The 27,262-nt window shown below is 48.3% G+C and overlaps 1 protein-coding gene across 2 annotated transcripts in view; it reads right to left on the bottom strand.

Annotated features, from left to right (window-relative positions):
• Positions 1–5,971: 5,971 nt before the first annotated feature.
• Positions 5,972–27,262, bottom strand: part of ARID1A (AT-rich interaction domain 1A) — a 78,332-nt gene continuing 57,041 nt past the window's right edge. The window contains exons 11-20 of one of the 2 annotated variants that reach the window (XM_065421869.1): positions 22,996–23,205; positions 22,176–22,383; positions 14,109–14,241; positions 13,553–13,725; positions 13,198–13,348; positions 12,941–13,072; positions 12,698–12,794; positions 10,279–11,152; positions 9,823–9,953; positions 5,972–8,912 (exon numbers count right to left, since the gene is read on the bottom strand). In XM_065421869.1, the coding sequence (XP_065277941.1) occupies positions 7,197–8,912; positions 9,823–9,953; positions 10,279–11,152; positions 12,698–12,794; positions 12,941–13,072; positions 13,198–13,348; positions 13,553–13,725; positions 14,109–14,241; positions 22,176–22,383; positions 22,996–23,205 (3,825 nt within the window). In that variant the 3' untranslated portion in view covers positions 5,972–7,196. The remainder of the gene's footprint in view (positions 8,913–9,822; positions 9,954–10,278; positions 11,153–12,697; positions 12,795–12,940; positions 13,073–13,197; positions 13,349–13,552; positions 13,726–14,108; positions 14,242–22,175; positions 22,384–22,995; positions 23,206–27,262) is intronic. The other variant, XM_065421870.1, reaches the window with a different exon arrangement.

Raw genomic sequence — 27,262 nt, 5'->3', positions numbered from 1 at the left:
GTGTTTCCAGATGACCTTCAGCCTGAGATGAACTCCTATTGCACACATTTCCCCACTACTTTTCACTTTCATTGTCAGATCTCCCTGCAGCTATAGAACACTCTGGGCATCCTCTCCTTCCAGGACTGAGAAGGTGGGGGAATCAGGGAACTGGTTTCCATTTAATTCACAGGCTGTCAAAGAACAGAAAAGGGACAAAACAGCAAACCATTTTTGCGCTTGAATTTTTAACACATTAACTGAGAAGATTGTAAACGTTGTGTAGACACTCCACAAATATTTGTTGCGAGTTGTATTTAGGCTGCAGCCTAGGGTTAAAACCAAACATTTTTGTCCTGTGTCCACTAGAATTTACAGTCATGTTAGTTAAGATGACTAAAAATCCATGTGTGGCCATACTCTCAGAGGTGGATACAGAACACTAAGTACTTCATATCCTGGAGGAAAAGGGTATGACATTCCAAAAAGTGCAGAGTTGTAGCTGCTTCCAGGCCTCAGAGCTGGCCTTATCCCTTCTCTCCCCTCCCCCACAGACCCCACACTAAGTTTTATGGGAGCTGCTTTCCCATGTGCCCAGGCCCACTCATTTGGAAGGAGAATAATTTTAAAACAGATTGTGAAGTGTCCCGCCCTGCAGACACATTCCTATTGCCAAGGGATTGGGCACTATGTGTGACTGTAAAGGCTCCCAGGGCTGGGGGGCACGAAGCTCCCTCATTCAAAATGTCCCTGGGTAGGAAAGTCCCTACAGGGCTCTCTTCTCCTTACACAAACCCAGTGCTGGAAATGCAGGGGGAGAACAAGGTCTGGAAACTGGGAGGGATTAAGGGGTCTCTAAGGAAGGGGGAGGGGTTGGTAGAAGGGACATAGGGAAAGCAGCAAACTGTGGGGCTAGGGGCAATGGGGTTCTGGGCAGGGAGGGACCACAGGGCGAGTCTCTCTGGAGCGGGGGTTGGAGGCTCTGGGTTGGGGGGAGGGGGCCATGAGGGGAGTCTCTCTGGGGCGGGGGTTGGAGGCTCTGGGTGGGGAGGGGCCATGGGGCGAGTCTCTCTGGGGCGGGGGTTGGGGGCTCTGGGTGGGGAGGGGCCATGGGGCGAGTCTCTCTGGGGCGGGGGTTGGAGGCTCTGGGTGGGGAGGGGCCATGGGGCGAGTCTCTCTGGGGCGGGGGTTGGGGGCTCTGGGTGGGGAGGGGCCATGGGGCGAGTCTCTCTGGGGCGGGGGTTGGAGGCTCTGGGTGGGGAGGGGCCATGGGGCGAGTCTCTCTGGGGCGGGGGTTGGGGGCTCTGGGTGGGGAGGGGCCATGGGGCGAGTGTCTCTGGAGCGGGGGTTGGGGGCTCTGGGTGGGGAGGGGCCATGGGGCGAGTGTCTCTGGAGCGGGGGTTGGGGGCTCTGGGTGGGGAGGGGCCCCCCCAGCAGTGAAAGGTGTGAGGGGCAGGGAGGGTCTCGGCGGGAGAGTCTAGGAGCTGCCCCCGCCCCCCGCTATCAGGGGCGGCAGAGCCCCGGCCCCTCCCCCACCTGAGCACTCAGCGCGGGGCTCCCACTCCGGCTCCATCCCGCCGCCACCCAGACACCGCCCCCTCGCTTCCGCCTCGCAGCGAGCACTTCCGGAGGCACGCGGCTTTCTGCGCCTGCGCTTTAGGATTCCGTGAAGCCGCCTGCGGGCCTGCCCGCCCGGATCACGCACGCGGCGTCCGCGGGGAGGGGAGCCGCTGGCCCGCCTCTCCTCAGAGCGCGCGCACGCGCGGCTGCGGCACCTCCCCCACCCGCGGGGCTCCAGCGACCCCGCCCCTCCCCCGCGCTGGGCGGGAGGGTCCGTGACTCAGCGCCAGCTCCGGGCCCTGGGGGCCCCCCGCTCCCTTGCAGCCACTGGCCGCGCCGGGCCCGCAGCGAGAGCTCCAGGGCCGGGCCTCGTCAAAGCGACCCTCTGCCTCCCGCCTTTCAGCCGCCGCGAGCGCTGAGGGGCTCAGCGAGGGGAGCAGCGCCGGCACCCGCTCCCCCTGCCCCCCCCGGGCTGGCTCCAGCTGCCTCAGCCAGGGCAGTGGGGGGGCAGCTGCTCTCTCCCCCCCCCCCGGAAAAGGAGCCGTGCACTGGGTCCCAGCCCCCACAGCGACCAGGACTGGCCGAGACAGGGCAGCAGAGACCGTTTAAACCTGTGTCATTGCCACAAGCTTTATCCTCCAACTTTCCCCCACGTGGCCGAACAATGGCTCTACGGGCTCTTGGCCTGCCTGCACTGGAGTAGGACCCAATTACTCTGACAGCAACGTCTACACCACGGCTCGATTCGTGACACAGTACGCACCTGTTGCACAAGAACATCTTTCAAAACCAGGTGCTCTGGAGTTAGGCTCTTCCTTGACAACTTAGTTCAGTTTCACCCATATTGGGAGGAGAGGAAAAAATAAAATCACTAACAGCCCATTCTGATACTAGAACGCCCATACCTGCCATTTCTAGACTCTTAAATACCTAGCAGTTTTCTCCTATAGTAGGCAACCAAGAGGATTAGGGAATACTGCAAACAGCTGAGATAATCTAAGAACAGTCATTAAGGGATATGTTTTCACATAAGGAGGAAAATATATTTTCTAGTTTCATGTACTTGAGAGAAATAAAACCAATACACTCATAGATATTGCTGATGCACAAACTTTCTCTACCAAAAAAGTGCAAGATGTAGGAGGAACGAGAGAAGCAATTGCAAGAATTTTCTTCAACCTTTAGCTGAATGGCATCTATAGCAATCGTTCACCATTTGGTCTGTTCCTCTGTAGCTGCAAGGGCTTAGTAGGTCAAAAGTACATTGTCAGTACAGATTTGATTGCAAAAAGACTCATGACAAAAAGTCATGAACTGCCTCTCAGCCTTTAAGAAAGTAATGAACCTGACTTGAGCTGGTAACCAGCCACACTTTGGAAGTGACAGCTAGAATGCCAATTAAAAGATGTCTAAAATTTAAGTCTGCCCTCTGTTTGAAAAGTAACATGGAAAATTAAAATCTCCCATTAAGGAAATTCACTCCAAAGCCAGCAGGAAGAGCCTCGTTGCATGTGTGAATCACTCAGGTTAACATTTAATGTACATCCACCTACACAAATATTTCCTTCTTTCTCCTACTCCATACCTAATACTTCCCCTCCCCATCCCCCAAATGGTAACTGCAAATTATCCCCAGGATAACAAAACTACAAGAGCCCTCGCATTCTTTAAGTTAGTGGTACTCAAGTATCCTGTTCTCATTTAATAGATATGATGCATCTGTTATGTGGCTATAAAGTAGCATCTATAAAACCAAAATGCTTAAAGTCTTGGAAGGGGCCTCCTTGGCTAGCTCACTGTTTAAGACACTTTTTTGAGATGCCGATACTGTGATACAAGTTGGCAACCATCAGTGAAAACTATGAACTAGCTTCCGCTCAACGAAAAGCAACCTACAGAGCAGGCAGTGATAGTCATTGAGAAGTACCAGCTTGAGTCCACTATGATGTTCTTCCCCGGAGGGACATAAGGAACTAATACCTGAATATCACCATTGCAGTAAGTTCCACTGAAGCAACGCTGTTCGTTCTATCTGCTTTATGCCATTAGCTGTGCCACAGTGCATACCTGAGGACAGATCTCCAACCCTCTAATTATAAAGCCTCAGAACTCAGCCAAGGCAATTCTGTACAGGCCACAACTTTCCCGATCAACGATCATCACTGTCTGTCTTCCGCACTTAAACCCTGTCTACATTAAGGAATTTTGCATGATGTAATTATACCAGTACAGCCCCCCTAATGCAGATACTACACCAGCATTAAGTCAGCAATTCAGTTTAGGCTAGTAACATGCCAAAGTACATTATACAATATTAAATGCTACAGTGCATTGGGTAACGTACCATATTTGTACATTGTTATTAACATTACTAATAGTGAAAAAGGCTCCACTCAAGATCTTGCCCACAGAGTGAATAGTGACTTATCAGATTTTGCTTTCGCCAAGACCTCACAAAGTACTTCTTAGTGATGTAGTTAAATTTAAATAAGGGCACCACAGTCCATCAAGGACATGTTAGTTTTTGTTTGTAATCTGGTTTAAAATAAATCTAGCAAAATATTGCAAAGGTATTATGGCATTTTCTTCTGTTAAATGATGTTCTAGCAATACATGGAACTGACAGTCATCTTCACTCATATCTTCAAAGGAAGTTCATAAAGATGCTTCAGTCCAGGCTCTGACTGGAAGATGGGAGAACCAGCTTTCTGTTTTCTCCTGCTATTGGGAATGATAAAAGGCTGCCTAAGCTCCCTGGGTCAAGAAAAGGAGTTAGGCTTCAAATTTTCACAGGCATTCCTTGCAACAGTAGAAGTCAGGTCAAAGCATTAAGACTTGCATTCTGCTGGACTTAAAGTCAGGGACTTGAGTCTAACTTAATTACAAATTGTGGACACTGCTTGTTCTCACTGTACTTATTTTCCATCTATGCTAATGTATACTTTTTTTTTTTTTAATTAAAGACGACCACTGGAATATACATAAATTAATCCGCCTTGTGGGGAACATGCTAGGAGTTTCCCCTCAGCTCAGTTAGCAAATGTCAGTGGAACTGGTAATTATCGGCAGCTTCACTCTTCTGTGCCTCTCCACATAGCATTAGCTGTGAAATACCTGAAGTCCCCTTAGGATGAAAAGAGACTGCAAGCCTGCAGACAAGCCCTTGGACACAAGCTGTTGGCAATACCTTGTGGACATTGCTGCTGAGGTTCTTTTAGTTTAAAATCTCACACCGTCAATTCAGATTTCCTAGTTCACTAATGCCTACAAGAACCAGACATGAGATTCTCCATTTAAACAAAGCAGCTAGGAGACAGGACAATCTACATACCAGAAATGAAGGGTTAAAGACACAGATCGTCATCTTTCTACATACAGAAAAACTTTTTCCTGATGCAGTAATAGGCACTTGATACTTCAGTGGTCATCCCAGTAATTAGCACATGGCTAAAATTAAATGAAAATGGGCTGAAGTTCTGCACACACCTTTTTTAAAAGCACAAAAATAAGACCATCAGAGATACTACTTTATTATGAGCTCACTTCCCCATTAACTCAATTTCCCAAGGAACTGGGGGTTTAAAGATTCCCCAATTCCCACCAGCCAAGCAAGAAAAGTTATAAATATAGTGTTTGGTTTTGAAGCCCCTGATTATCACCAATAAACATCACCACATTGAGGTGGAATTGCTTCCAGAAGTCTGAAATTAAAGACTAATCACTGAAGGGCAGTGGGTTTCAAAGTTAGGAACTGGGACATGTCAGAGAGGAAGGATGAATTAAAAAGCAGAAACACCATCGAAACACGAGCGGTGTTTCTGGTTTCTTGAACAGAAAGGATATTTACATTAAAATAATTCACTCCTTTTCCTTGGCTGGTCTTTTTACTTACATGGCATTTCATTATTGACCTCGCCAAAATTTCTGCAATGTTTTATGAAAAGCTAAAGTAAAATTTATACATTTACTAACCAACCAGAACCTATTAACTTGCAGATTGTCACATCCAGAACAAGGATTACTGGACCATAGACTGAAATTTGGTTGCTGGCTGAAGGTTGTTAAAACCCTGCTTACTGGAAACCCCCCTTTCTTTCAGGAAGTCAGAGTCCAGACAAAGTTCAAAGAAAGCTCTCTCTCCATATCTCTTTCTAAATAAAATTTTCTTCTTTCAAATACCAAAAGGCAACTGTTTTTCTGCCTCTAAATTGTATTCTTTTTTAACCTCACAATGAATGGATCCCCAATTAGCTCCCAAGTTTCCACTATAAAATTCAGATTTTCTCTGGAAGCAGGATTTGTATTTATGAAGGCAAACTACCACCACTATGACTAGTCTATGCCGACAGACAAGAACGTGGCATTAGGGTCAGTGGAGACACAGATAGTATCCATCTTTCTAATAAAAAATAAAAACCCTTACAAACATCTTACCAAGATTTAATGTACATTTATTCTTAACACGTGGAACATATAGTATAAAGATTTCATACTGAATAAATGATATTCATTAAGCCAAAAAAGGAAAAAAGGGAGGAATTTACATCAAGTTTTTAGCTACATCGTCTGAAATACAAATATGCAGAATTCATCACTGAAAAATCTCAATTGTGTTTCTTCATCAGGAACTTCAACTGAACCTAGAACTTTTTCACACCTCGATTAGAAAGAAAACAAAAACAGGAAAAATAAACTATAAGTTGATTGGCTGCTGAGACAGCAATGACTTTATACACAAAGACCTGTACAGCATCCTCCAGAGAGAGATGTCTGGCAAGAGATTAAATAATTGTGTCTCGCTTTTGCAGGTCATCAACTCGTTAACTCGTCATACTATAAAGGGGTGGGGAGGAGGGGGACAAAACTGCAAGGAATCTGAGGGTATGTGCAATGTACAACGTCATATATATATACACACGTGGCAGCGTTCAGGCTGCAGCTAAAGGTTAAAACCAGTTCTAAGAGGTGATCTCAGGGTTATTCATACAATCAAGGAGGAAGAGAGAAAGAGGTCAGGGTGTTGTAGGTTCACACATGATACTTTGGGGGAAAAGCCTTTTTTTTCTCCTCAACATTAACTAAAAACATTTTTAAAAACTACAGCTTGCTGCTGATCCAGCGTTTTTTTTTCAATGTGAGACATTATTACAGTATGTTTACAGTTTAAGGTGTACAGTACATGAAGTTCTACACTCTACTGCACAGGCCTCCATTGGACAAGGTCTGTTCACAACTGGTAACTTCTTGGTTCCTGCAAGATTGTGAATGTACAACGATAAACCACACAGAGTTCAGCAGTCACTTTTGTCCTTCCGAGTTTACCATTAAAAACAGTTATGAAAGTGGCGCCTGTCGATGCGATAACACGGCAAGTCGTTTTCCCCAAACTCACTGTAAACGACAGTAACTTTGGTTAAAATAAAAAAAAGTCTTCTACGTAGGCAGAACGTTTGTCTCCTTGAACTGGGGGTTCAGGACAGAGTTGAGGGTGGGGTGAGGGGAAAAGGGAAGGGGGACGTCTTTCCCCAGGGAGAAGCAGGGCAGCGCAGGGCAGACAGTGGATTCTGAGGTGGTTTTGCATAAATAAAGGGCAACAGTCAGTTTCTAAGTTCTCCACTCACGCACACGCACACAGGGGTATAGGCATCCCACGGCTGTCATGACTGGCCAATTAAAAACAGTACATCACAAATAACTTGTGAAACCAACGAGTTCATCAAAGGCGACACGGAGATGTCCAACAGCCGCGACTCGTATAACGTGAACTCAGAGTGGTTCTCGTCCACTTTGGCCAGGGCAAGCAGCGCCCGAGCTGCCCGACGCATCATGTCCACACTCGTCGACTCAAAGGGAGGGTTTTGCATGTGCATCAAGCTGGCCTGACTCTGCTGGAACTGAGTGGTTGCCAGGCTGTCCTCCAAGAAGCCCAACAAGTTGCCAATGCTGCCCTTCTGCACTGCAATTGCTCTAGCTGCCAGGCTGTCGCCCTGTGCCAAGTTGGCCAGTAGTACCACAGCCATCTCTCGACACACTGGGTTCTTTCTGTCACTAAGGAAGCGCACCATGGTGCTGTAGACCTTCTCCAAGCGACTAAAGGGGGGAGTTGCAAGAATCAAATCCACGTTGTTATCCTGGATGCTGAGTTTGCTGAGAGTTTCCAAAACCAGTCTCTGAGGGGAGAGGACAGCATTAGGCCCCAGGGTTGGAAAAGGATCCTGGGCCTCTGCTGATGGACATACTGCCCAGTGGAGGAGTCCATCCAAGACAGGCAAACAGATGCTTTCCGGGTACGGGGAGAGGTCCAACTGACCAGAAATGTTGGCCAGCGTAACCAGCGTGTTTTCACGCAGCATCTCCAAGCAGTCCCACCACCACTCCACCTTGTTGCAGCTCACCCCTTGGTCCTGCTCCTCTTCCTTCTCGTAGGTCAGTGGTGCCTGTTTGCGTTCCGGATGCTTGTGGTGCAGGAGAATCAGTTTCCCTAGAATCAGCAGCAGACCGGGGTGCTTAGACATTTCAAAGTCATTGCCCGGCACAAACGATAAACTCCTGATGATGTTAGACACACAGACGCAGCGTTTAGCTAGAGAGTCTTGCCAGTCTAGAAGGGTGCACAGGGGCGTCTCATCTTTACTGTGAGGTTCGTCCTCCAGAATTTTGATATTTCTGTGGCTCTGAGCTGGACTACTGCCAAATGGAAATTTGCTGCTTTCCTTTGTTGCTTCCGAGTTTTTGACCTCCTCCTCCGCCAGTGAGCCTGGCCGTGCCGAAAGCATGTCATCCATAGTAGCGGTTATCCTTTTCTCCGGGGGACCATCAGATGGCAGATTCTCCCCCTCTCTAGTTCCTGGATTGCTCTCAGCTGCAGAACGTTTTCTCAAGGCAGAGTTGCAGGAAGCTCGTTTGTGAGTTAACAGTAGCTCCATTTTGCTCTCGAAGTGGGTTTGAATGTGTTCAGTGGTGTCTCCACCACCAATCCGCCAGTGCAGCAATCCACTTTCAAACTCCTGTACTCGCCCCAGCTTGTCTGAGTAATCTACCACAAATGGGTCATTCTTCTGCACTATCTTGACTGGAAGCTTGTCAAATTTACTGACTAGTTTTTCTTCATTGCTCTCTAGGGGTGCTTTGTCTTTACTTGCAAATGCAGCCTCCTCTTCCTCTTCCTCCTCCTCTTCCTCAGAGTTAGGACTCTGTGGCTCCTCCTCTTCATCCCCCTCTTCAGGAGGGGGACTTGAAGACTTGCAGAATCTTTCAGGATCTAATAGTGTTTTTTGTCCCGGATCTCCCACCTCATATTCCTTTAGGATCCCAAAGATTTCGATCAGGCAACGCCGGAAATATTCCACCAGCAGTTCCAGCAACCCTGGCAGCTGCAATAGAAAGAACAAGGGGGGGGGGAAGAGAAAAAAAATCAGAGCAAGCTAGGCCAATACAAGTGATTGGGGAGGTTGGTCAGAAGATGGTTAAGGGCTGAAGCAGTATTGGCAATTAGTTTCTTCTTATACTGGCTACACATTACAGTATTTGCTACTCCAAATAGACTTCCCATCTTCTGGGAAAGGGGGTGATGGAGGGGGAGTAAAAAAAAGAGTCAGCATTTTACTATCCATCACTGACCGAACATATGACACGCCCCTATGCCCCTTTCCTGGTCACCTCCTTCCTTCCTTCAAGCACAGGGTGGCAAAATACAACAGCAATTGAAACAGTATTTACAATATTGTAGTTCATACTTTTTGCTGTGGCTGGGGTGAGGAGGAAGGAAGTATAACGCCACATGCACAAGACACCCAGCCAGAGCCAGCTTAGGAAGAAGGATAACTTCCTTGAACTGGCATCCAAACGTCAGGAAAAGAGGCCTGACAGACAGCTAGAGAAAACAAAATGGCATTGTAGATCATCAGAGAAGATCGTCAGCCTTCAGCATTTTGCGGTGCCCTTACTGTGAAGATCGGTTTGAACACCTCATCCCTGTTATTCCCTTTTTGTACCACAGAGACGACAACATCCACCATCCAGGCAAAACCTTGCATTTGCAAACAATGCAAGTGGATAACGGTGTATACCGACAAAGTAGTGGGGCATGCAATTAGTCAGACTCTGTGCATGTATGTATTCAGGGTTGGCCTTCACAACAGTTATGTTACATTTCTGCAAATGTTGGGATGGCTGGAAGTTTGGCCCTAGACGAAGACGACCTGTATTCTGCTATCTTGTTGACAGAATTCTGAACATAGGTCAGTGCTTCAAAGACCTATATCTCAGAGCATCTGCACCCACCTGGCTGAGGTTGAAGGTCATTATGCTGTTGTCATCATAGAGCAGGATGTTTATGGTATCTAAGGCCCACGTACTTTCAGCCAGCAGCCCAGACTTCAGAGACATCATCACTCTCCATGCTTCAGGAGTTCCTGTAATATAAACATATGATACCTCCAGTTCCTGGCGCTGAGAAACAAAAAAAGGACTGACACTCAATATTGCTTTCCGATTCCATGGACAGCACAACAGCCCATTCCACAGGGCTTTACAGATCACAGTGCAGACAAACCAAATATCCCGGGGGGGAGGGGGGAAGAGAGAGAGAGAGAGAGAGAGTGGTGATTCAGACAAAGCCACCTGAGACCCATTTCCTTTGGTGGCTCCCCTTCCCAACAACCTGTCCCCAAAAGCGGTGATGGTCCTCTGACAGACATCATCCCCAACAGCTACAGCAGAGTGGGAACTTAGTCTTACCAATATCTTTCGTTGTCAGCCGTCTCCTTTGCTTCAACACAGGCTGCGTAGCTTCCACTGATCCGGGTGGGAAGGTGATGTCCCGTCGTATCATAGGAGGCTGTACGGCTGCTGAGGCTATATGCGAGGCAGGGACGGGAGGTCCTGCTTTCTGCATTTTCATCCCCGAGTGCAGGAACGGAGATTTGCTGGGTGAGGTGCGGTTCTCCAGAGGTCTGGGCAGAGGTGCTGGGCTGGATACCTGAGGAATGTGATTCTGCATGCTAGGAGGGGTCTGGTAGTTAGGCTGTGGGGGCCTTGTCATTGGGGGTACCGGGGCAGAAGGACCATAAGGAGGCTGACGGTTCCCATGGGAGGGCCATGGCCCCTCGTGATTTACCCTCTGATCTGAATGTAGAATTTCATCTGTTCGATTCACTCCATGATAAGCAGGCCCCTGGGCTGCAGAGCCTGAACTCTGCCGATTTGGATAGCTGTACCCTATTTCATTGCGCCCTTGCCACAAGGTGCCCTGCTGCAGGCCCTCTGGAGTAGATTGTATAGGACCACCCATCATCTGGGGTGGCATATTCTGCTGGGCAGTCGAGCCTGGGGGAGCGGAGACCCTGTCTCTGCCAAATTGGAATGGGAACTGGTTCTGCGGCCCTCCTGCAGGTCGGCGGTCGGTGGCAGGATATGTACTCCCATACTGGTTCTCCACAGCAGGACATGTATAAGGCTGTGCAGTTTGCTGCTGGCTCGGTTGTTGGGTCTGTGCTGTAGGCAGCTGCTGCTGCGCCTGCCCCTGCCCGGTGCTGTACGAGACGTTGTACATCTCCCCTTCGTGTCGCTTGGCAGGCGGGCCATAATTGCCATCCATCGGTCGCTTGTAATTCTACAAGGAAGATGTACAAAGCAGTTGGTAATGGAGAATATTTATAAAACGCTAAAGGCAATGTGAATTCTGTGGCAGAGCTACGCAGACCAAGTGGGACTGCATCCCAAATCATACGAATGCTATTATCTAACCTGCACTGGGGTGAGTTTTTCTAAATGGTCAATAAGACCAACCTTCCCACATGAGGCCTGAAGAGACAGCAACCTCCAAATTTTACAAGCCAAGACTGATTCCTTCAGGCATTTTGAGTTTCCCTAGCTGCTTCCATAAGGATGCTTTCAGGGCAGGCTAACGGTCAGTAGCCTATAAAAAGAGCTCACCCTCAACCTTTAGTACACAGTCACCACACAGTACAATCTGTGTGTGGATTCCTGTTTGGTCAGTCTCAGCAGCTTCAGCAGACCCTGTTCCAATTCTTCCATAAATTGGACAACAGAATAGAAGTTTCCACTGAAATCTCAGATAGGGTGTGAATCAAAAGCTATAGTTTGTACTTCTAATTGTTCCTTTCATCATAGATCTTAAAGCATCTTACAGAAGTGAGCATGACCCCTTTTTTACATATGGAAGGTCAGTCAGGCCATGACCGAACCAGGATTAAAATCCAGATCTCAGCTCCCAGTCCTGTGCCCTAACTACTGTGTTGTCTGTCTAGGCTTCAGCGTGAAGCTCTAAAGCTCCAGGAAGACACTTGAGAACCAAAGTAACTGAAACCCTTGGCCCAGCGCCCTGTGGCTCTGGTTGCAAAGCCAAACAAACTGCAAAGCAGTTGGAATTATTCTTAGCAGAGCTCTGCAAGTACCCTCTACTATATGTTCACAAGCCAGACAGGATCTATCCCAAAACTGCAAGAAAAGTAAGGGATTGGTGGAGGCATTGCCATGAATAGCAAGTTAAATTTCCTCTCTTAGTTTTTATGGATGTTACGCTAAACTCTTCTCTGAACAAAGTGCATTGTATATCTATAAAAACACTCATGGGATGGATATAACTGCAAAATCTTCAACAATGGGCTCAGGAAATGAAAAACATCCAAGAAAATTCTGGGTTGCGTGGAAGGATCCAAGTCAGAGGCAGTTACTATTAAGGGATGATCCTGAGGCCATACATGAAATACTAGACAAACCTGCTGTTAGAGATACTGTGGGGATCAGACAAGTAGGTTATAGAGAGAACAGAACCCCAAGTGAAGCTTTCTGGGCTCCCAGAATCTGAACAAGTAACTGTACTAGCTGTGTACTGAAGAGCCCCTACTTTACAGAACATGGTTAACAGGACTAAATGTTGTACACACTGCACAAAACCACAACGTGTATTACAGCAAAGTTGCATTAAAACCTGTTTAACTACTTGGAAACTGGCAGTAACATGGAAAGGTTCTGCATGATGTTTGGGCGTGTACATGCTATATAACTCTCAACATTAAATAGAAATCAGTACAGCAGACAGCTACCCCAGAAAACAATTTGCTTTTGACAACTTTCCACAGGTAAATCATCCCACGCTTCTCTTGAGCGAACCGGAGAGGTTTGGGGAGCTCACCTGCTGCTGTTGTTGATAGATGGTGGTTTGCTGACTGGGAAAGGGACTGCCAGAGGATGTGCCTTGAGTGGAGAACTGATTGCCATAGGAATCATGTCTGCAGAGAGAGATTGAACAGGTGCATCACCCTCTGCCCAGGTGCACACTTAGCAATAAGGGTTTCTGAACTCCCTGTCTGTTGTGGGAGGCAACCAGTTCTATTAACTGGCAAACGCTGCTCGTTTGGCACCAGCCTGCACCTACCGTTGCTGCTGCTGTTGCTGCTGTGGATAGCGGCTGGGAGAGTACATCCCTGAGTCAGGGGTGGAAGGCATAATGTTGGCCTGGGGAGTTCCGGTTCCTAAGCTGCCCTCTGGTCCCATTCCTGGCTCCGTCCTACACAAACACATACACTTGTCACGGCTGCTCCTTTGTTCCTCTAGAGGAAAGAGGCTACCAGGGCAGTCACTGTTGTGAATAAGGGATACACTATTAACCTTAAGAGTCCAGCAAGCGCTCACCTCACTCTGTCGTAAGGACCTCCATAGGGATAATGTTGCCGTTGTCCCAGGGCCATGTTACCCATCCCTGGACCTGCAGCACGATTATACGGGTCACCCATACCAGTGTTGGGGCCCTGCCCTGAGGACATGAAGGGGTCACTTCCTGGAGCTGGGAGAGGAAAAGAAAGGATCAGCACAGCAAGTTCACCTTGGAATCAGAAAAAACATTCTCCCCTTTTGCAGGAGATGGATGAACATGAGGCCGCATGGCTCTGGCCCAGGGGCTCCATATACCCCTAAGGCACCTTTCAGGGGTTAGACAGTTCAATGGATTAAGTGCTTCTGTATAAAAGAGTATTAAGAGCTCAATCACCTTTCCTCATACTGCTGTAAGGATCCTTATTTGGCTCGTAGGACATGCGACCCATCATGTCAGAGGTATTCATGCTGGGCTGGTACCCGGGATTTGGAGTCATGGAATTCCGTTTCTGGAACGTGGGGTCACTGCCATCTGCAAAGGCATCCTGAAGACCTACTGAGTTACTCCTGATATAATACAAGAACACACTGTTTAGAGTAAAGTCCTGTGCCGCTCTTCGACCCCCCCACCCCCAGATACCCTCACTTCCCCTACAAGATGGGTGATCATATCCCCCTTCCTGACAGACCCACCCCCAAAAGAGGGAAAAAAACCACCTCGTTTCCCTTCAAAAAGGGAAACCCCTAGGAGAGAAGAAATCATTACACAGATGATGGGATATAGTTGCCAACTCCACAGCTTCACTACCAGTTATTACAAAATGAGCCTGACTCGTGCAACTGACCAAAACGCTCATCTCGGCCCCAACTCACAACTGCTAGCGAACATTAGCAATCCTGCCAGCAACACAGGTCCTTTGCTCGCAGCAGACAGAATGTGGCAGGAATACCTGATGCCTGGCAAAGGGGGCATCTGACTGTGTGGCGTGGACGCTGGCGTTGGTGGTTTCAAATCTCCTCCCTCTGCCATAGAGCTGCTGGTGGATTGAGGTGTCTGAGGCCCCTGCATGGAGCCTGAACCCGCTGCAAGCAGAGAAAGCCAGCGTGAGTAGATCTGCACCAGACAGAAGAGGTTACCCAGAAACACGCGAGTATCTCAGCAACTCAAAAAATCAAGAGAGAGACAGACCCCCTGAAGGAGTGGTATGGCCAGTCTCAAAACATGGACAGGTGAGACCTCTCTCTAACCCCACCCCATAAGCCTCCCTCTAAACCAGAACCGGTTTGAAAGATAAAGGAAAGCAATAGCAAATATAGCAATACAACGACATACCATCGGCTGTCCAGACTTCCCAACAAATCCATACACAACGCGTTGAGCTGTGAGAACGCTTAAGGCCCTCATAATTCTCTGTCAGAAAGAATGTCTCTTATCCTTTCTATCCGATTGTCCCACCCACACCCCTTTAAATCACCTCCCCACCATGCTGGACAAGCTCCCCAGATTATCAGGTGTCAGAGGAAGATGCTTAGCAGTGTACCAGGCTGCACAGAATTAAAATGTTTCTCCAGCAAGCGTGACAACCCCAACCCCACTATCACAGGTAGCAGCCCTGCACCTTCATGTTCACGCCGTACTCAAGGCAAAGGTAGCGAGTTGGATGTCTCAAAGCTCACATCCTTTATGAGATGGAAACTCCACCGCCTTCAGTGGAAGTCACTCTGTGATTTTGTACTGCAAGGCTCCCTTATCTGACGTGCCCTTTCCGGTGGGGATTCATTCAGGATAACTCTAGAAGCACTCCTAAGCCATCTTGGGACAGACTCTCAGGAACAGGGACCGGAGAAAGAACAGCACTTTCAATGAATGATAAAGCCCTTGTTTAGCCAAGAAGTGGAGGATCAATTGAGACAAAGCAGCTATGGAAAACCCTCACTTGATAATCCTAGGCCACCACGTGTAACCAAGCACACAGTGAGCTTAGGGAGTTCCACTATTCCAGTGGAACTACATGCAGCTGGCAAGAGCTGAACTCTTAATTAATGTTTCCATTAGTTACCATTCCCGGCACCCGATATCCCTCAGCTTCAGCCTTGCTGGTTGATGAGTCATTTCAGCTATTCATTAAAATCCTCTAAGGTCACATACAGGTCATGTTTGTTTATGCCCCACCTTCCTGGCACCCTGTTCCTCTCCCCCACCCCCCCGCCCTTCCTCCCTCCCAATCTGGGGACGTCTCCACAGAAGGAAGGGCAGTCAAGCTCAGCAGGGAGCTTCATTCATAACCCCTCCCCCACACCCTTCTTCACTATTCATTAGCATTTCAGCTCCACTCCCGCCCCCCTGGGAATTCAGCGCTGGGCTCCACTGCATTAGAACGCACTGACATCAACAGGAAGAGGCTGTTTGTCCCCACCCCCTGCTGTCCCTCCCACTCACTAATTTACAAACAGTTGGAGACAAGCCAATTCCATCCCCTGGGAATTAAACCCAACAGCCCACTGAAGGCACCTCCCAGGGGACACCCAGCCATTCACACTCAGGAACCCAAGGCAGCTTGGGGGGGAGAGGAGGAAGCCCAGAAGGCAATACCCAGCCTCCTGGGCACACAAGTCACACAGCTTTTTTTTTGGGGGGGGGGGGGGAGGGGGGAGAGAGAGAGAGAAAGAAGAGGCCCCACAAACTGCACACTACTTGTTTTACAGAGAGGATTGCCTGAGCAGGCCATACGTTTCATTACACTCTCCAGTAGCCCTACCCCATCACGCCGAGGAAGTCACTTCTCTATGGATCCCTATGTATTCCACAGCTACAAAACATATCCCTTAGTGGCAGAATTGTGTATTAGAATCTAAGCCTCCATTAAGATGAAACTAAGTGGAAAGCGATCTTCACAGCCAGAAGGGCCAGCAGTCAAAGGCGAACAGAGTAACAGAGGCCGTTGGGGGAGGGATAGGGTTTGAGCATTGGCCTGCTAAACCCAGGGTTGTGAGTTCAATCCTTGAGGGGGCCACTTAGGGATCTGGGGCAAAATCAGTACTTGGTCCTGCTAGTGAACGCAGGGGGCTGGACTCGATGACCTTTCAAGGTCCCTTCCAGTTCTAGGAGATAGGATATCTCCATTAATTTAATTTAGTAGTCTGCAAACAACCTGAAGCAACAGCTCTGAGTGATATGAACTGCCTCCATTCATCTTCATGGGGTGTTAACTTGGTATGCCAGCGACAGCAGCTTAAATGCATTCAGTGGTGGACATGTAGAGCACAGCTTTGGAAACCAGAACTCAAACCTTTCCACTCCCCCACCAAAAGAGTCACCTCTTCCTTGTTTGCAAGAGAGGAACAGAAGCATCCCCACAGTGCTAGAAGCCACCAGCTACCTTCTGGGTTGTAATTGTCAAACTGCTGTCAGCTGCCAAACCTAACTCAGGCCTCCTAGGTACCAAATGCCCCACTGCCCTCTACTCAGCTGCCAAAAAGATACGTTCTTTGAGAGAGAGTTGCCTATGTGCACTCACATTTGTGGGATGCTCCCCCGTCTGGGTTTCAGGAACCTGGTGGGACAGCATGAGCACTCACCTGAGGCACTTGAGGTTTGGAGCAAAGGTTGTTAGAGGCAACTATGAGGGTGGGTGAATAGTGTGAATACGCTGAGACAACTCTGAAAGGACCACACTGTTACTGGCTCTGCTTCAAGGTTGCTTCTGCAGAGCTTCCCACTTCTGGGAGTCTACCATGCAGGAGAACACCAAGGAAGGTACGCTAAGGTGGTCTAATTGAACATGATTGCAGAACGGTCCTCCTAAAGTAAGCATCAGATCTACAGGCCAAGTCAACAGAGCAGTGCTGCATAAACGTACAAAGAATTCGGGGCAGCAGACCCGCAGATTTCCATCACTAAAGCAAGCCATCAATGCCACCATATCGATAGAAGGCCAAGTCTTGAGAATCACGTACAATCACGCTAGCTAAAGAAAAAGAGAAAGCTATGCACCATCTAATTCACTGACAGGCACCAAGTGGAAATGCCACCCCTTCTACATTAATCTCCAAATGCAACTAAGTAACTTCCTAGATCAGTGGTTTTCAAACTTTTTTTTCTGGTGACCCAGTTGAAGAAAATTGTTGATGCCCGTGACCCAACGGAGCTGGGGATGAGGGGTTTGGGGTGTGGGAGGGGCTCAGGGCTGGGGCAGAGGGTTGGGGTGCGGGGGTGAGGACTGCGGGGTGGGGCTGGGAATGAGGGGTTCAGGGTGTGGGAGGGGGCTCAAGGCTGGGGCAGGGGGTTGGGGTGAGGGAAGTGGTCAGGGCTCTGGGCTAGGGGTGCAGGCTCTGGGGTGGGGAGAGGGGTTTGGGGTGCAGGAAGGGGTTCTGGGTTTGGGGGGCTCAGGGCTGGGGCAGGGGATTGGGGCACGTACTTACCTCCAGCAGCTCCCGATCTGCGGCGCAGCTGGGATGCAGAGCCAGACTTCCCACCTGTCCTGGCGCTGCGGACCGTGCTGCGCCCTGGAAGCGGCCAGCAGCAGGTCTGGCTCCTAGGCAGGGGCGTGCAAGCAGCTCCGCGTGACTCTTGCCTGCAGGCACTAACCCCTCCCCTCAGTTCCCATTGGCCAGTTCCTGGCCAATGGGATTGTGGAGCCGGTGCTCAGGGCAGGGGCAGCGTGTGGAGCCCCATGGCCCCCCTGCCTAGAAGCAGGACTCACTGCTGGCCACTTCCGGGGCGCAGTGCGGTGTCGGAAAAGGTAGGGCAGTACTGTCAACGGGACTTTTAACGTCCCGGTCAGCAGTGCTGACCAGAGCAAGGCAACCCAGCGCCTTATCCAGTAGTGGGTCGCGACCCATGGTTTGAAAAACACTGTCCTAGATGCCTTAGTCCTAACCAAATAAACTCAGAACCCTCCTAACACCTTGGTTATGTAGCCTCATTTCCCTGGTGGAAAGAATGAGGTTTTGTGAAGAAAGCTGGAAGAGATCAGTGGTCTGGTTTAAGTTTAACTCAGACGCTGCTTTAGGCAAAATTTTTGCCTAATGACAAAATAGTTTCATCCTGTGGAATACAGTGAAGTTAATCCCACACTGGGACAGGTTTCCTGAATGGTGGAAAGACATTACCCAGTCCTTTGAGGAATCTTGTGATTGTGGCTGAATGCTTCACAGTTGCCTATGGGAGAGTGGTATTCTGAGATGGCAAACAAGAGCATTTTGTTCAAGGACACAGCAAGGCTGATGCTTCAGATACAGTAAGAAGTCAATAAAAGATTATATGAATGCAGAGCATGGTGATGAACTGCCAGCCACTACTGGGAGAGGGAAAACCTTTATCCACTTCTGGGAGTAGTATTTCAATATGGAAGGCTTCCTGGTCTGCAAAGAGATACTTTGTAGCCTTGCAGAATTTGCTAGATGAGAAGAAATCCATGTCCTGTGACCAGAGCAGCAAGGTGAAGAGACTGATTTGGGATGCAGGACAAGATTGTTTTCTTGTTACAAGGCCTGGTGGCATAAGTAGCTGGTATGGAGACCTACATAGCAATATTGCCTGTTCCAAAAAAACTGGATTGATCAAGCTACACCAGGCCCTGAATCAATTCTCTCTCACCACCAGTGGTAGTAATGGGATTGGTGGAAACGCACATAGTGGATCCCTGCTCCAATGCCATCGGAAGAATATTGGTCACTGGATTTTCTGTCCATCCCTGCTCTGGAACAAAAAAAAAAAAAAAAAAAAAAACGAGGATGCTGCGCTGCTGCCTCTACCTAAGGAGGTATGTAGGTTTTTCTACCCAAAAAGTAAATCTTTCTGGTTTTGTCAGAAGGGGAGGAACCACCAAACCTGGAGCTCAAGGCTTCCCATTGGCTGCAGAGATGACCAAAAGAGTCAGTCAGGTGTGGGAAAGATGCTGAAATCCCTGCTGTAGAACCGGGTACAAGCGACCTCCCTTTGTGGTGGTGAAGGGTGCAGATCCTGGGGTCAGCCAGCTGCCTGTAGCAGGTGTCATCAAGCCATAATCAACAGATGAGACCGAGGAGAAGAACTTAAGTACAGTATATATCAAAATAGGCAGCATTTTCTTCCTGGACTTGGACAGTCTTCAACTCTAAAGATAATTATTCAAACCAGCAACTCTTGAAATTATCTGTAGTCATCAGGGGTAATGGGGGCAGACGTGATAGCATTCAGGCAAAGCAGAAGTATTGACATCAAATGTGACTTCATCCCTATTCAGTAGACATGTTACACTGTGGATGTGAGCGAAAGGTGGAGAGAGATGATTGCTTCTTTAAATTGTTGAGTCTAAGAAGGTCATGGTGATTGCCCTTGGCCCTTTTGGGAAAGGTCAAAGAAGCGGGCTTCTCAACTGGCCACCAATAAACTGAGGGAGGTAGCTGCATCAGCCCTGGGTTAAAGCACGGTGAGGATGGGAGAAAGCAGCAGCATCTGCAGAGAAATATGCCAGGGAACCTGAGAGGCCATTGAGAGAAAAGTCCTAGTGGCGCCTGAAGGGGAAATCACACAACCCCAGATGCTTCCTTTTGCCAGGATTGACAAGATTTACAAAACTGGCGTACTCTCAAAGCAGGACTCCATTTCACTGTCCTGGAGCTGGACAAAGATGCCCATCCCAGAACCAAAGGCTTTTTCTTTCCCACATTAAGGTGCTTCAAAGCAAAGGTCTACTTTACCTTTGCATGGAAATGGGGCCCTAACCAGAAAATGCATCTGAGGATCTGCTTGTAAGGCTCAATCATTAGGAGGGCCTGGAACCAGCTGAGTATACCTGGTCTTTTGTAATAGAGGCTTAAAGGCTTGGCATGTTCAAAACAGCCATCCAGGGAATGGCCTTCTCCAATACAAATAGGATAGAAGGTATCACACTCTGGGAAGACAAAGGGGCACAAAACGCACTGCTTAAACCCAGACTTTTCTCCTGTTCTGTACAGTCTGGATCACACAGGATGCCCAGGAACCAAGGAACAAACTGAAGATTCTCCAGGAAACGAAACTACACAACAGAGACTATTTAATCATCTATTCTAAAGCTCCCCTAAAGGGTCTATAAGCAAAACCATCCCAACAAGTACCAATTTAAGTTTGTGTTTAAAAACAAAAAAAGGCTTTGGGAACAGAGACCTATACCTGCAGCTAGCCATAGGAAAGTAACTGACTGATGCGGTATCTGACAACACAGCTCCATAACGCAAGCTTCAAGTATTCAGTGCTGCGGAGGGGTGCTTTTGTGATCACACGGTTCTACTTTCCCAAAAGGTTCCCACATCGCAGCAGCATGTGGTGCTGCTCGAATATGCCAAAGTCATCTCAAAGAGCCTCCTCCAGGTCATTCCCCCCATCCCCTATAATGCAGTTATGCATGGTCAGTATAAAAGCCTGCAGAATATGGAACATTTGGAGACTGCATAAAAGTTAATATCAAAGGTATCTCGAACTCCAGTTCCTATGAGGTAAGTTACATGGTCCCTAGGGATACTCACTGCAGGCATGCCAAGGACTAGAAATTCTTCAGCAGTGACCATTGGTCCGTGCCAGCACCCTGTGCCTTCTTGGGCTGCAAACCCAGGGTATAAAGGGCAGCGCAGACCGACCACCTCTCCAGTTCCCACCTGCCACAAGCCATGCGAGGATCCAGAGATGAGGCGGGAGGAGGAGAGGTCATGCATACCCACGGGGACCACACATCTTTAGGAACTCTAATTACTGTAAGCTAAGTAACAGTCTTTTCTTCTTTGAGTGCTAGTCCCTAGGTGTTTACTACGGGTGACACCCACGCCATACCTATTGAGGAGATGGGCCTTGGGCATAAGTGCCACGATAGTTGGAGAAATGAAAGGAGGGACCCATAATTAACAGCCAAAGAATCTACTAACTCATCAGTTCTTAAACTTTAGCAACCCGAGGACCCCCATTTTGATTTAAAATTTTTCAGGGACCCCTTGCCCCGGCCTTTCACCGAGGACCCCGCCCCTTCTCCAAGGCCCTGCCCTCCGCTTGGCTCCATCCCCCCTCCCTCTGTCGCTTGCTCTCCCACACCCTCGCTCACTTTCACTGAGCTGGGACAGGGGGCTCGGGTGCGGGAGGGGGGTGAGGGCTCCAGCTGGGGGTGTGGGCTCTGGGGATGAGGGGTTTGGGGTGCAGAAGCGGGCTCAAGGCTGGGGCAGGGTGTTGGGGTGGTGTGGGCTCCGGGAGGGAGTTTGGGTGTGGGAGGGACTCTGGGCTGGGACAGGGGGTTGGGGTGTGGGAAGGGGTTCAGGGTCCTGGCAGCGCTTACCACGGCTCCGAGGAAGCGGCCACCAGGTCCCTGCGGCCCCAAGGGAAGCCAGGGAGGCGCTGTGCGCTGCCCTCGTGCCCACAGGCGCCGCCCTTGCAGCTCCCATTGGTTGTGGTTCCCGGCCAATGGGAGCTGCGGTGTCGGCACTCTGGCGGGGGCAGCACACGGAGCCTCCCTGGGAGGAAGGGGAGGAGTTGATCAGCGGGGTCCACGCACCCTCTGGAGTACCCTTGCAGGCCCCCAGGGGTCTGTGGACCCCAGTTTGAGAAACGCTGTATTAACTAGTAAAAAAAAAAAAAAAGGGCAGATGACACTAGAAGGCTACAGACACATGAGGGTTCCCTCCCAGTCAGCAAGCAGCAGAGAAGTAACTGGAGAGGCCATCAGCCTGCCACACCCCATATGCCCCTCGTTCTCCGCATGAGGCAGATGCAGACCGACGGACACTCCTACTGAAGGAGTTCTGGTCTTGGGCACACAGACAACATTTGCACCCACCATGAACACCCATAGGGATGAGCACTCGAAGAAGATACATACACTACAAGGAATACTTTACTCACTGTTCTATTCACTTACACATGGAGCTCATTAAAAGCCTTAATTTGAATGCATCTGATATGGTCATGAGAATTTCCATTTTACAGTAGGAATGTGGGTGACCTTGGAGAGGAATTTAAATCCAACTTGCTGCAGAATATATGGGATCTTGTCTGTAGTCTTTATACTCACCTGGAGATGGGGGCTGTATCTTGGGCTGGGACTTCTTTGAATCAGCAGCCGCAAAGATGTCTGGGGGCGGGTCTTCGCCTCGTTCAATCTTGCACTCAAAGGCATAGAGACATTGTATGTACTGCTTCTTCAAAGAACTAGCTGCGCTGCTAGAGGTGCCCACATTAAGATTGGTAGCTAACTCACGCCATTTCTTGTTTTTGTTGACCTACACAACCAAAAAAGGGGGTCAGAACATAAAATTCAAGCCATTTCCCCTTTCTAGGAGGCCCCTGCCCCAGGGTGAGACAGAGCCATATTTCCCATCTAGATACTAGCTAAACATGTAGCAATCATAACAGCTACACAGTTGGGCTGAAACTGTGGATCAAAACCAAAACAGTAAGCCTCCCCTTCGCCCACCTGGAGGGGAAAAAGAGTCTCAGAGATGGATAATACCAAGAAGCAAACTGAAGTAGACATGAGGCCAGCAGGCAGCCCACATGCATCATTGCTGTTCTATGGACTGGGTGAGGAAAAGCACGAGCTGGATCTCAGTGCTGTCAGAATACTCGGAACAGGAGCAACTACCTTGAGCATTGCGATTAGATCCACTTAATTCAAAGATATTAGATTTTATAAATAAGATATTAACGCTATTTTAAAAGTTCCAGACTCAATTTAAATCAGAACTACTCAATTAGCAAATCGAGTTAAGCTTGAATCCTGTTGCCTATACAACACTTGAGATTTTGAGACACATGCTGCTATGCATACAAACGTATAGCCATCTCACTTGAGTCACAGTCGTGATGGCTTTCACAGCTTCTGGAAAACCCACCTGAGTCAGTCCTCCAATCTCCTTTACAGAGATATAGAGCCGGTAAAGGTCTAGGGGTTTCCTGCCCACAGCTGGGAGGTTGGTCATGCCCATTGCCTTCTCTTCAGTGAAGGCTAGGTAGCGATCTACCCAAATCTTCCTCTCCGGCTCACCACCCAGCTCATACAATTTGGTAATCTTCTCATTGGTGGTAGTAGAGGAACTGGATTTCTAGAATAAAGAGAAAGCAGATCTCAAAATGGAGGAGCAAATGAGCCAAGAAATTTAAACATCAAATTCAGACCAGGGTTCATCATCTTATAAAGTAGAAAAAAACTTGAAGGGATAAAATTCTGCAGTTGTATTAGGAGCAGCCATACATCAGCCCAAAGGTGAAATGCACACGTCTCAGTATGAGGTTGGTGTAGACAGAGTTGACATGGAGCTTTTGTTGACAACACGGCTGATAATCACAATGACCACACTTCAAAAGATGAAGTTAGTCCACCCATAGGAAGGCTGAAGAAGCTAGGTAAGTTTCCTCCAGACACCAGAATGGTTTTTGTGGTGAGTGGAAGAGGGATGGACAAGGGGATACAATCTTTCTTCTAAACAAGAGACTGACTTACCTGTAATTTTGCTTCTCTGAAGAGACCTTGTAGAATATTCTTATTACTGGTAAGGGGTGGTGTGGTGGTGGTGGCTTTGTTCCTTAGCACAAGAAATGGGCAACTCCCTTAGCTCTTAAAGTTTTTTGATCCCTAAGGACAGCACTAACAGGATAAGGGAAAGCCAGACTCCCTGCTAGCCATCAGACCCTGCCAACAATAAACACCACCCTCCAAACTTTTCAGTCAATCCGTTTTCTAATTACTCTAGTGGAATCTCCCAGGATACATTACTACAAATGTATCAAGGATCAAAAATATGCCCCAAAGAAAAATAATACTAGGTTTAAGGTTTTCAGTTAAACCACCAAATTCTGATAGGAAGTGGATGGGTGGGGAATCCTACAAGAGATTCTCTTCCCTTCATAATTTCCCCTCCCTAATGATTCAATCTGCAGAATTTGCCACAAGTTGCAACAATGCCACTAATGCCAAAAATGTTGGAAATTTCTCTCTTCATTTGCTGCTTTTTACTCACAAATATAAAAGGAAGATGCCTCTTTAAAAATACTACACCGAACAACCTTCAAGTTTGCAGAAGGAGACCACAATTAAAACTTCCTGATGTAAAAATAATTAGCCAACTGAAAATAAGGGGTATCCTGAATTAAAGACTGTATTGGAGGTAAGTGGAAGGAAGGGAGATTGGCCTCTCCTATCTTGGAAACAGAGTCTGGGGTAGAATCTCCCAGACGGGAGCTCTATTCTGGAGGCTGAATCCAAACAATAACGTGCAAGTCTGCAGAATGAGGACTGTGTAGCTACTCTACAGAGGTCAACAATTAAATATTTGAGGCAGACTGTGGTGACAACCTTTGTCTTGGATCAAAGGAGCTTTTACAAAGTCTTCTAGTTTCAGGCCAGCCAGGTCATAAGAGCAATCAAGTATCCATGTAGACGTGGCCCCACTGGTCACAACGTTGCCTAGCAAACTGATGTCAAAAGAAATCGAATTGGGTGGATTTTTATTTTAGGGGCGCTAGTCTGCTCCAGGTAGAGCCTGAGACATCCCACCCTGGACCATTTGAGGTGGCATATATGGAAATGTGCCTCTCTGGGATGGGCATGCCGATGTGAAGAAAATGGTGATAGGGCAATACGTTCATTAAGATCGAACTCCAAACACCACTTAGAAGCAATCTGGGATGAGTCTGCAGCACCACTTTGATCCACCTTATACCAGGTTTTACAGGGACAGTCTCTAGAGCACTTGGTGGTAGAAGTCACTGCCACCAGTAAAATGACCTTTCATGAAAGAAATGTAAGCTCCCATGGTTCATAAGGAGTGTTCATCAGCTTTGACAACACCACGGTAAAGTCCCACAACACAAAGGGCTTTTTAATGGTTTTTTTTTTTTTCCCCAAGTATCAATCCTTATGGGAGTCCGACAGAGAGCTGCAAAGACAGTGGTTTACCTTTGATTAAGTCGGGATAAGCTAGACACACCTGGGTGGAGTCAGATTGAGACAGGTGACAAAGGTAGCCAAGCATTTTGTGCACAAGGCAAGTAAGAGGACTTGCATCATCCCATTTCCATCATCCCATCAAATTTGCCCATGGAATTGTAGGGTTTTCTGGCATAAGGCTAATCAGAGATGCCAGGAGAACACAAGCCACCTGCAAGAGACACCATGACTATGCATTGCTATCTTGTCAAGTGTTCGGTGACTAACGAGCAGTTAGCTGTCTGTTTGGAGGTGGGTAGTAGCAGTCCTACCTGAACAATGATTACAGGACCAAAGCAGCTATCCCATCTGGAAGCCTCTGCCAAAGAGTAGTGTCTTGTAAATGCATGGACCAAGCTCTATGTAGCTGTCTTAAAGATTTCATAAATTGGGACAGTCTTCAAACAGGCAGCAGAGGCTGAGAGAGCTCTAATGTGGCGAGGTGGACCTAACCTGGCTAACTCTTAACGTGTCTTTATACACTTGGAGACTCTCTCAGATAAGCTCTTGGAGGATATTGCCTAACCCTCTCTGCAAGGGCAAAAAAACCCACTGTATACAATGGTCCCTGCCATGAGGGCCTGAATCTCCTCTGCCCGTCGAGTTGATGTAATGGCCACTAAAAAAGGCAGTCTTCCTAGGTAAGTGGTGAAGAGAACAAGTTGCTAAGGGCTCAAAGTGGGATTCATCAACTGTGCTAATAACTGAGCTCCCCAATCTGGGGACAAACACAAATAAGGCCCTCAAGGAACCTTACTGCTGCAGCATGGAAAAATACAGTATGGCCCTGGATAAGAAAGTGAGGAGTCAAGAGTCCAAAAATAGGACACCAACCTCCTTTCCTCTTAGGGATGGCAAAATAGTTGGAATAAAAAACCCTGCTCCTGAATTCTGAATTCTTGCATTGCTCCAAGTGGCAGAAGGAAGTCCACTTCTTGGTTTAACAGTACCACATGAGAAGGAGCCCTGCAAAAGGATGGGGAAAGGGGGTAGGGCCAGAAAGTGACTGGACAGAATACCCCTTGTTAATTTCTAGGATCCACTGATCCAAGCTGATCGGAGTCCAGGCTTCCCCAAAAAAGGCAGTTGCCAAAGGTAGGGATGGGTAGAAGTACAGAGATCCTTTGGAGGTTCTGCCAGCTCTTGACCCACCGATTGGTGGACAACAGACTGCAGCAGCAAAGGAAAAGGCAGAGGATCAGCACTGGAACCTCTGCTTCTTTATCAGCAGCTCTGATGTCCTTTGAAGGCTGGTAATAGGAGGGGCCAGAAGAATGCTGCCTGAAAGAAATCTGTGGTTTCACTGCTTCCTTCTTGTGGGTGGAACACAGAGGCCCAGGGAGGGTAGCGTCACCCTGGAGTCCTTTAAGGAATGGAATCTGTCTTTGAACTAAAACACTTGTTGCCCTTAAAGGGAGGATCCTCAGTTGCTGTTTGGATCGCCCCAGGCTAGAGCCAGGATAATCATCTCACACCCACCAATGTAGTCACAGAACGTGCTGCTGCACAGGACACATCCAGTGCAGCCTGTAAGGATGTGCGGGCTGTCAGCTGTCTTTCAGACATGCTCTTTAGCTCCTCTCGGTGTTCCTGGAAGTAGCACGTTCAAAAACAGACAGCCGGTTCCAACTGAAATAACGGTATTAGACAGAAGCATTTGGAGCATGTGGGGGCTGGTAGATGAAAATTTTACATCTGAACAGATTCAGACTGGACCTTTCTCCCTGGGTGTGGATTTGGGAGGTCCCTATTGCTTCAATATCTCTTGGACCGCAGCTACTACAAGCAAACCTGGTACTGGATGGGAACAAAGGTATTCAAAATCCCTTGGAAGTGACTAACTGTGGATGTAGCCAGAACGGATGCTGGTGTATGCCACAGGTTTTTCGCAGGTTCCAACAGTCCCTCCTTTATAGGCATGGAGAGCCTACCAGGCATGGATGGGTGCAAGATGTCCAGCAGTCTGGGAACCTGCACCATTTCCAGAGGTATATCTGAAGTCTCTGCCATGCGCTTGAGGCGGCCCTAGAATGCCTTGAAGTTATCAGCTGAAGAGGACGCTAAGAAGAGAATTAGGAGACTGCAGCAGGAACAAGTTGTTCTGCCCTTTGTAAATGTCGTTTCTCAACACTTTCCTCCTCCTCCTCCTGCGTTTCCAGGATCGGAGGCTAGCT

The sequence above is a fragment of the Emys orbicularis genome, chromosome 23, assembly GCF_028017835.1.
Source record: "Emys orbicularis isolate rEmyOrb1 chromosome 23, rEmyOrb1.hap1, whole genome shotgun sequence".
In the NCBI taxonomy this organism is placed as follows: domain Eukaryota; kingdom Metazoa; phylum Chordata; order Testudines; family Emydidae; genus Emys; species Emys orbicularis.
This window is presented reverse-complemented; position numbering and strand designations above follow the sequence as displayed.